At 52.6% G+C, this 9,426-nt stretch overlaps 1 protein-coding gene across 5 annotated transcripts; it reads left to right on the top strand.

The window, feature by feature from the left end:
* Positions 1 to 142: 142 nt before the first annotated feature.
* On the top strand, positions 143 to 8,576 carry REM2 (RRAD and GEM like GTPase 2). 5 transcript variants are annotated; one of them, XR_012120604.1, is made up of 6 exons: positions 143 to 4,324; positions 5,538 to 5,876; positions 6,121 to 6,194; positions 6,901 to 7,108; positions 7,469 to 8,340; positions 8,430 to 8,576. XR_012120604.1 is itself a non-coding variant. In XM_017665173.3 (5 exons), exons 1-5 carry the CDS (start codon positions 444 to 446, stop codon positions 7,762 to 7,764), a joined length of 981 nt encoding a protein of 326 aa, XP_017520662.1. In that variant the 5' UTR covers positions 143 to 443; the 3' UTR covers positions 7,765 to 8,576. The 5 variants fall into 5 exon arrangements, 3 of the variants coding, with proteins under 3 accessions (XP_017520662.1, XP_073067631.1, XP_017520661.1); XR_012120605.1 differs by having other exon boundaries at positions 8,413 to 8,576; XM_017665173.3 differs by having other exon boundaries at positions 143 to 507; positions 7,469 to 8,576.
* Positions 8,577 to 9,426: the final 850 nt, after the last annotated feature.

Here is a 9,426-nt window from a genome sequence, read left to right as displayed (position 1 = left end):
GATTTTTGTAAATGAGCTGTGAGCCTGAGCCCTGCCTCTCTACCCATCTCAGTTTATGCTTACCTCACCTCACCCCTTCTATGAAGGCCTTCACTATGCTCTCCACTCCTGCTCTCTTCCTATTAGTCTTCTAACCACACACCCTTGACTTGTATACCACGCAGAAGGTAAGAAAGTTCTAGAACCTCTAAGGACAAACCGTCTCCACCTTCAGCTCAGCTCTACAGTGATCGACACCAGGGGTGACCACCGAGTTTCCTTACTGCCAGGCCGGAAGTGTGATAAGCCAGCTGGGCCCTATAGCTGGGAAGGTTCCCATTTATAGAGTATTCCAGAGCACAGATCTCAGGAGCAGATTGTCCCTAGTGGAACTCAGGAGGCATGACTCCTCTCTCCACCCTCTGTCCCCACCAGGCACACTCAGTCTGTCCTCAGCAAGAAAGATGAACTCTCAGGATGCCTCAAAGCCGGCAAAGATGAGTCAAGGAAAAATCACTAACATTCAGGGTATGGAGACGCTGGCATCACCTTGGCCAAATCCAAGAGGTCTTCCTGGAAGAGGGCCCAAACTAGGTTCTAAAGAATGCTTTCAGTAGTTGGAATAGAGTTGTGAATTCTAGCCAGGGTGAGTCCACAGGATAAGCAAACTTAAGCCCACATGAAGGCTGGGGCAGTAGGCTGGGCCCTGCATCTCCTGAGAAAAGGCAGGAGCATAAGCAGTGGCCAGAACTGAAGAGTTGGAGAGGGTGGTGGAAGAGGGAATGGTTTAAGAAATGTTGGGACCTGGCTTCTAGTAAGCAAGGTGACAGAAGCTGTCCCAGAGTTTGCAGATGGGACAAGGGATACAAAAGGAGCCTGTGGGGGTGGGGGTGATATCCCAGGAGCAGAGCTGAGGCATTCCCTAACAGAGGCAGGAAATGGGCTCCCCTTAGGCCCACTCTTACTCTTTTTTCCTGGCCTGGTCTATCCACAACCGTCTGGTGGAGGGGCCTGTTGATGACACCCTGTCGGCCTCCTTACTCCCAGCACTAACTGCATAATGGGTCCATCCCAGCAGGCGAGAGCCTACTAAAGTGGCAGAGGGGATGTGGTACAGTCCTGGGCCCCTGGTATCTTGGCTCAGAAAAGTCTCAAGCTTTCACTGCAGACCCTCTCCAGAGATTAGGGAGGGGACTTCCAGAGATCCTATCCTTGCTTACTGGTTTCCTGTTGGGTCCTCCCAAGGGTAGACAATCCCTGGGTCCCACTAGCGCCAGGCCCAGTGAAAACAGTGAAACACGACTGTTGCTTCCCCCTCCTATGCCTCTCTATCACCTGATCTCTGTCCTCTACCTTGCTTCTCTCTTCCCCCATAGCCACACAAAAACCTTCAGTCTTATAGCCTCATTCGCCGTCCTGCTCCAGGCCTTTTATTGCCTGGGATATTTATAATTTGAAAGTGGACAAAGATTTAAGGTAGAAGAATGCTCCTGGTGGAATGCTTCAGACACCTGAAGGGAGGACTTGAGGGTAGGACTGGGCATATAGATTGACTGGGAAGGCCTGGGTGTATAGATTTGTAGGCTTGAAAGAAGGCTCTCTAGGTGCTCAGTGTGTGCTCCAGGATGTGCAAAGGGTAACACTGTTTTTATCAATGAAGCCCCAGGTTGGTGGGGAAAGAGGAGTGGTCTTGTAGAGGCAGAATGGAGAAACTAAGACAGAGGGTCCTACCCAGAAGAGATGGGGCTTTGAGGAGCATCACCCAAGTTTATTTTCACCAAGGTCTAAAGAAAAAGAAATGAGGCGATTTCAGATCCTCTCAAGAGACACTACAATCCAAGGTGCCCAGTATCAGTATCAAGGCTTTCAGTGGGGAGGAGGGAGGTGATCTCAGCATGAGATGGGGATCAGGCTAGGAATCTGAGGTAACAGCAGATACTAGAATTCGGTCCTGAGGGAGCAGAATCAGCCTGAACCAAGCTCTAGGCCCACTGGGAAGAGAGAGGGACCCCTAGTCTCATAGTCTGAGGCTGTGAGAACCCCAAATAGTTGGGCAACCTGCTGAGTGCCAGATCTTTTTCCATATGTAGGTAACTTTTTCATATGGCTGAGTCATAGGCATCATAACCCCAATTGAAGGGTCAGGAGCAGCTTCAGAGGCCCAGTCTCTACTGAGAGGCAGATTTAAAACTGCATATGTCCGGCTCCAAATCTCACCCTTGTCCACTATTCATCAGGACCTCCCATTCCTGGGTGTGGGCTACTATGTGTAGCCTCTTAGTAGTGGGACTAGAGAGATGGTGATGCAAGGTGGAAGCCAGGCAAGCCTGAGGACAAGCAGAGGACATGGTGAAGAATCCTTGCTGGGGTCTGCCACTCCTGACCCACTCTTACCTGGTATCATAGAACTGAATAACCACTTGAGTTTTTTCAGATACATAAAGTTCACCCCTTCATAATTTAGAACTTTTTTGAAAACTCATTTTGCAAATAAGTGATTCCAGACATTACACTCATCTTCAGTACAGCTGAAAAATAAATATTTCTGTATAGCTGAGGATCATTCCTAGAACCCAATGGCTTCTCTGTAGCAGTGGTGTCAGAAGCTGTAACAGTATCAGGGAAGCTAGCTATCTTGTTGCCAAATGACCCTAGACCACTTTTAAAATGCTTGCAACTATTAAAAAATTGTGGTGTTGCTTGCCTTGCTAGCAGACATCAGGGGACACTTGCTCTAGATGTGCTTCTACTCTGTATGAGGACAGGAACATACATGAACTTACTGTAAATAAATTAAGGACAAGTGGGCCATGATTGAGGACAAGAGAGCCTATCCAGTGAGTAATGCATATGAGTATCACAGCTGCTCAGGAGTCTCTTGTGCCCCATTAACCCCACGATGTGCCCTGTAGTTGACCTCCAAATAAGTGAAATGTCACTGCACATTAGTCCTAAGATTATTATCTGCCTCTTTGATTGAAAAAGTCCACTGAAGATTGTATAATAGACTGTTCCCAATAATAGACAAGGCAGCAATAATGTAAAGATGAAAAACAGTCTTTGGCATTGGAAAGATCTGGGTGGGGATTGATCTGGGCCCAGGCTTCCCACCCTCCATTCTGCACCTTAGGGTCATGAGAATGAAAGGAGGTGATACAGGAAGGTTCCCAGCACAGTGCCTGACAAAAAAGGAGGAGAGAAGGGGCTAGGAAATCAGAATTTCCTTGGGTGCTTGAGGGTGGCAGGAAGGAAGACGAGTGTGGGAACCTGAAGGGAACACAGTAAAGGGGACATGACACCCTGGCTTCCCACAAAGAGGCAGACATGGTTGTGTGTGCACCCTGTGTGGTCTGCAGTCCTGGCTGTGGCCCCAGAGAGCTTGGGAGGGGGCTGCCACTCCTCACCCCCAACTTGGGACTGGGAACTTTTCCTAGAAGGCTAGCTCTCATCTCTCCCTTTTTTCCTTCTCTGATAAACACTAGTTGGTGGGCCTGGTGAAGAGGGAACAAAGGAAAGGTGACAATGCATGGGGTAGGGGAAATGGACTGGGCCATGGTTAGCAACAACCTGAACCTAGCAACCAATTGGAGCTGCACAAACAAGGTAGCCATTTCTCCTTCCTCAAAACCCCCATCTGCCTAGTGGTCATGCTGGGAAATGAGTATTTCTGTGGTTCTTGGCCCAGAATGAGTGGAATGGGGAAGGAGAGAGGCAGGGAAATTTGGTGACAGGGTGGTTGTCCCCTGTCCCTGCATCTCTATTGGTTTCTGCCTCAACCTCCTCTATTTAGCCAGTGAACAACAACTCTGGGCTGTACACTGGGGTAGGAGCTGAGAATACAGAAACAAATGATGCATAGTTCTGGCTCCTGGAGAAAGACCTCCCAGTTCCTGCGTCCTTTCCTCCTGCCATCCTCAGCTCTCTTACCCACTGATCCCTTGCCACACTTATTTGAACCCCTATCTCTTCTACCCCTCTGACTTTGTTCCGTTCCTAACCACAATCAGCAGTCTCTGTGCTCCCGAAGGGAAGCTAAGCAAAGGAAGGGGGGGCAAAAAGGAGGGAATCCCGCTGACATCACTCCTCATTAGCATGTGTGACTTCATTAGGGGCGGGACAATTTCTCCAGGTGTCTGGGGGGAGAGCACGAGAGGGTGGTATTTAAAGAGAAAAGCTGACAGTGATGCTGAGTGAGGGAGCGGGTGCTGCTAGCCTCCCGGCTGCACACGCACACGCATACTGATGCACATGGACCTCGACACTGACATGGACAGAGACACAGAAACCACAGCGCTCTGCCCCGCTGGCAGCCATCAGGCCTGCCCTCCAGGGACACCCACACCAGGTGAGGACTGAGTTGAGCAGGTTCTGGCTGAAACCATGGGGGTGGAAGCTTCAGCTTTAGTGGGGAGATCAGAACTAGGGGTTGAAGGAGCTCAAACCCAAAAAGCAAGACGGGAAGAGTGTCTCTGGAAGTAGGGAAGCCTCTGGCTCACAGTAGGAGTGGGGCTGGGCTGGGGGCCTGGCTTGGGGGGATGGTCTTACTGCCTGAACACCCCTCCCCCATCACTTCCAGGGCTCTGCTGGGCAAACTGGTGCTTAGCCCCTAGGTCAGCCTCATTCCCAAGAAGCTGAGACAGACAGGAGGGAAGGAGGAAAGGGAAGGGGCAGCCAGAGCCTGTAAATCACAAGCCAGGGGCTACTCTGGGGACCAGTGTTAAGGGTTTCTCTGGCTCCTGGAGGCCCTGGCTGCCAGCCAAGTATTGATCCTGGGCTATTTGCAGCCTCTCTCCATCCCCCTTTGTTGTATCTGTCATTCCTCCTCCACTTAACCCTGACCCAAGCATTGTTACCCTCCCTCTCGTGCTCCCTGCTCGGCTCTCTCCTTCTCTTCCTCTGCCTAACCAGAACACAATATTCTCTGGGACTCCCAGGGACAGTCAGGCATTCTGGAATCTCATACAGCTGTGCACTGGGGAATGCTCACCTACAGGGCTACAGGAAGAGGCAGCCCCTCACACATCTATGAAGACCCCATACACACCTCTCTCAGAGCAAAGGCCCTTCTCTGGGGACAGGATCCCCACAAAGTTTTTGACTCTACTAGTACCCAGCCCCCAGAACCTGGGCAGCAGCTTCAGTTTCTCAGTGCCCAGGCCCCTCCCAGTACGGGGATTACCAGGGCACAAAGCAGCAGGGAACAGGGCCTCTTGGTGAAAGGAGGGGCAGACCCCAGGGCCAGAGGCCTAGTCTGGGGGTGTGCCTGTGTATCAGTGTGAAATGTGAGTGGGTGTGTGAGCCTGTGCACAGGTACCACGCCTGCACAGGGCATGTTTTGAACAGGTTATGGCTGGAACCACATTGGCAAGCCTTCAGGTGAGCTCATTGGCATCCCACCAGTTAAGGCTTCAAGGGGAGCTCAGTGTAAAACCAATGATTCTCAGCTCCTCTGGGTCATGGTCATAGACTGGGCTTCTGAAGCCTGAACAGCCAGGACTGAGCCCTCTGCAGATGGCTAGGCATATTCCACTCATAGCTTCCTTCTCTTTGACTCCCAGAAGCAGATGCCACACTGCTGAAGCCAGAGAAACTGCTGGCAGGGTTGGAACGGGGTGGGCCACCCCCTGCCCCAGGAGCCCCCAGAAGAAGAGGCAGTATGCCTGTCCCCTACAAGCACCAGCTGCGGCGGGCCCAGGCTGTAGATGAACTTGACTGGCCACCTCAAGCCTCATCCTCTGGCTCCTCTGACTCCTTGGGCTCGGGGGAGGCAGCCCCCACCCAAAAGGATGGCATCTTCAAGGTCATGCTGGTGGGGGAGAGCGGTGTGGGCAAGAGCACCCTAGCAGGCACCTTCGGCAGTCTTCAGGGAGACAGTGCCCATGAGCCGGAGAACCCAGGTATTTGGGGGGAGCCCTGCAAATCTTGAGGGCACCTCTGGAGCCCTAGTCAGGGATGGTAGAGCTCAAGGCATGAGCAGCCCCCAGAGGCCAGAACCTAAAAGGTGCTCCAGTGCTTTCTGTGGCAACCTCCCTGGAGGGTGTTCCCTGATGCTGGGATCTGAGGCATCTCTGATTACCAGGTCTCACAGTATTAGGGAGCATCCTAACAGGCTCCATATTCCCTGTCCTTATTTCCCAACAGAGGACACCTATGAGAGACGCATCATGGTGGATAAGGAGGAAGTGACTCTAGTTGTTTATGACATCTGGGAACAGGTGAGAACTAAGATGTGGCTGCAAGCAGGTGATGAACCTGGGAGAGCTGGGGAGGGGCAGAGTCTGGCTGGAGGCTGGTGGCACTGCAGCCCTGGTTGCAGCAGGTACTGGAACCTGACCTTCCCTAGGGATCATTTCAGAGACCAAAGGTCCATACCATTGTGCACAGGAGGGAACTGAGAGTTGCTGTCTTTCTAGGATCTTCTGACCCAGAGGAAAACTAAGATCTAAATTTGACAAACCCTGCAGCTGCAAGCCAGGGTGAACACCCTGAAATTTACCCCATCTATGTATTTTTCAGCCTGGAAAAGTATGAGCTGATAGGATAAGAGCTCAGGGCTCTGGAATATCAGGGAAGGAAAAAATAGTGAGGACTTGTGAATATTTGGACAAAAATGGTTACTATGTGGAGAAGAGAGATACATTTGAATAGCATTCATTTTTAAATTAAGAATTTAAACAGAGGAAAGTAGGATCCTACTCGAGAATCCTATGTCCCCAATTCTCCCCTGTCAGGTTCACATTACAAACTTCTCCCTCCTCCATAATCACACTTTGTATGGAGTTGTGCCATTAACTAGGTCTGCTGTCCTAAGCAGGTGGCTTCTCCCTCACAACCTGATTCCTCATCCTTAAGATGTAGGTGCTGGACAGGTTCTCCCATGCCTCCAGCCCTGCCATTGCACCACTCTCTGCCCATCTGCAGGGTGATGCAGGGGGGTTGCTGAGGGACCACTGCCTTCAGACCGGGGATGCCTTTCTCATCGTCTTCTCAGTCACCGACCGTCGAAGCTTCTTCAAAGTTCCAGAGACCCTACTTCGGCTCCGGGCTGGGAGGCCCCACCACGACCTGCCTGTCATCCTCGTTGGAAACAAGAGTGACTTGGCCCGCTCCCGGGAGGTCTCACTGGAGGGTGGGTATCCTGAATCTCATCCATACTTGCAATCTCAGAGGAGTCACCGCTTTTTCAAAAGGCCTTTTAACCTTCAGAAGGGTGCCCAAACTCAATTGCATTTAGCCCTAGGCTAAGGTAGGACTATCAATGGCCACACCTAGAACCGGAAAATTCTTCTCTTCCCTCCTCCTACCCTGTGCTCCATGGCCCTTTTCTGCCCCGCATCACCACCGAATGACCCCTGCCTTGTTCTCTAAGTTTGCAAGATTTGCTTGCCCCAGTCCCTTTCCACGGCAGACCCGGGACCTCCCGGCCCACCCTTCCCCTGCGCGGACCCAGTGCAGCCCGGCAGGCGCCTGAGCTGCTCTCTTCCTGCAGAGGGCCGCCACCTGGCAGGGACACTGAGCTGCAAGCATATCGAGACGTCGGCCGCGCTACACCACAACACGCGGGAGCTTTTCGAGGGCGCGGTGCGCCAGATCCGGCTGCGGCGGGGCCGGGGCTGTCCGGGAGGTCCGCGGCACGAGTGGGGTAATCCCCAGAGCCCCGCGCCGCCTGCGCGCCGCGAGAGCCTCACCAAGAAGGCCAAGCGCTTCCTTGCCCACTTGGTGCCGCGCAACGCCAAGTTCTTCAAGCAGCGTTCCAGGTCGTGTCACGACCTCTCGGTGCTCTGAGCCGCAGTCTCCATGGTCACCGGGGGTCGCCATGGTCACCGAGCCCTCGGCTCGTCCCCTCGCCCCGCCTCCTGCCCCATGTCCGGCTTCCTTTGTGAAGACAGTCTAGGAAACCAAACCAAAAACTTCCAGGACGCCCCGGTGTGACCTCGGGGGCAGGGCCCCGGCGGGCCCCCCACGCCCCGGAACCCGGCTGGCGTCGCCCCGCCCCCGTCCCCACCCACACGGAGACACCTACTGCCCCCGGAGCCCGCCTAGGAGGCGGCGGGGGGCGGGGGGCGGGGGGCGGCGGGCGGGGGGGGGGGGCGGACGCAGACCTGCGGGCGGGGCAGTTCCTGCGGGTCGGAAGGGAAATAGCTCTGCAAGGTATTGCTTTTTATAAATTCACTTTTGACCACTTCTCCTGTAAAGAGATCCTAAAAGCGACAACTGGCAAAGTGCTTTGTAGACACCTGTACAGTTTTCCACCTTTATATTCTTTGCGAATATGCCTCACCTTTTAAAGACACGGAGATGCTTCTTTGAGACTTCCTAAAAGGTTCTGGCTCTTATCTGCTGCACCTGTCCACTTTGCCGGTAAGTTCTTAAAGGCAAGGGCCTGAAAGCGCTGTTTTTCAAAATTGATTCTGTGATTTACCATTTCACCAGGGCACTTCCCTTTTAAGGTTATTAAAGTTACGGTGTGGACAGACTTCTGCCTTCAGATGCCATTGTGAAGAGCTGAGTGGTGGCAATGCCCCTTTGACCAGGGCCCGGGAGGCACCAAAGGGGCCACCCTTCCCTTTGCAATAAAGAATTTTTCTACTTGCTCATTTTGACTCTTTCTGAAAGCCCCAGGGACAGGATGGATGAAGATACAAAAACTATTACAGACAAAAAAACTCAGGCCCAGGGGTGCAAGGAACCTAAATCTCTAGGGAGGCTCTGGAACTAGCTTAGTCCTGGGGTGGTCCATGACAAGGGGCCACAGGCCCTTAAAGGTAATTGGATCCAAGGTCATCCTTTTGAGGATGAGAAAATGGGCCTGGAGGGGAGCAGGGACCTGCTAGAAGTAATTTAGTGACTTGGTGACACAGTGAGACCAAGTCCACAGACTCTAGGCTCCATTTCCTTATCACACTTGTCCTGCAAGGAGCAGGCCAGAGGCTACATTCAGGGCCCAGAGCTACACTCAGCTATGACCTGAGCTGGTTTAAAGTGGGGCCCACATCCACCAGGAAGGCCCATCAGCTGGGGCATGATGGTTGGCCTGCACCTCCCCTGGAAGGGCCCCATCACCCCAACTGTCACTTGCGAAGCCTGTGTGAGAACTGAAGCTGTCACTGCCTCCCCTGGGGACGCCCACGCCTGCTGCTGCCTGAGCAAAGGGAGCAGAGAAAGCAGCTCACTCACCCCTAGACATATAATACAGCTATCTGAGTACCTGAGGGCCAGGCCATTGCTCTACCCCACCCAGGTTCCCAGAACCTGACAAAGAGGGATGAGAATGTCTCCCAAGTACTTAGCAGTTAGGGAGGAGTCAAGGGGGCCAGCCTAGCAGGTAGTTAGGATAATATGAATAATGACATTATCCTTAAGACTTTATTCACTTTATCTGTTAATTCTTTAATTGACTATATAAGGTGTTACCACCTCTTTTACTGTGGAAGAAACAGAGCATTT

Source organism: Manis javanica, chromosome 8 (assembly GCF_040802235.1).
Source record: "Manis javanica isolate MJ-LG chromosome 8, MJ_LKY, whole genome shotgun sequence".
Taxonomy (NCBI): Eukaryota; Metazoa; Chordata; class Mammalia; order Pholidota; family Manidae; genus Manis; species Manis javanica.
The sequence above is the reverse complement of the archived record's forward strand: the minus strand, read 5'-3'. Positions and strand labels throughout refer to the sequence as shown.

Excerpts from the sequence above, each read along its gene's own strand:
- REM2 (XM_017665172.3), top strand. The coding sequence starts at position 4,222 with ATGCACATGGACCTCGACACTGACATGGACAGAGACACAGAAACCACA. Across the intron at positions 5,877-6,120 it reads CCATGAGCCGGAGAACCCAG|AGGACACCTATGAGAGACGC; the intron begins GTATTTGGGGGG and ends ATTTCCCAACAG. Across the intron at positions 7,109-7,468 it reads CCGGGAGGTCTCACTGGAGG|AGGGCCGCCACCTGGCAGGG; the intron begins GTGGGTATCCTG and ends CTCTTCCTGCAG.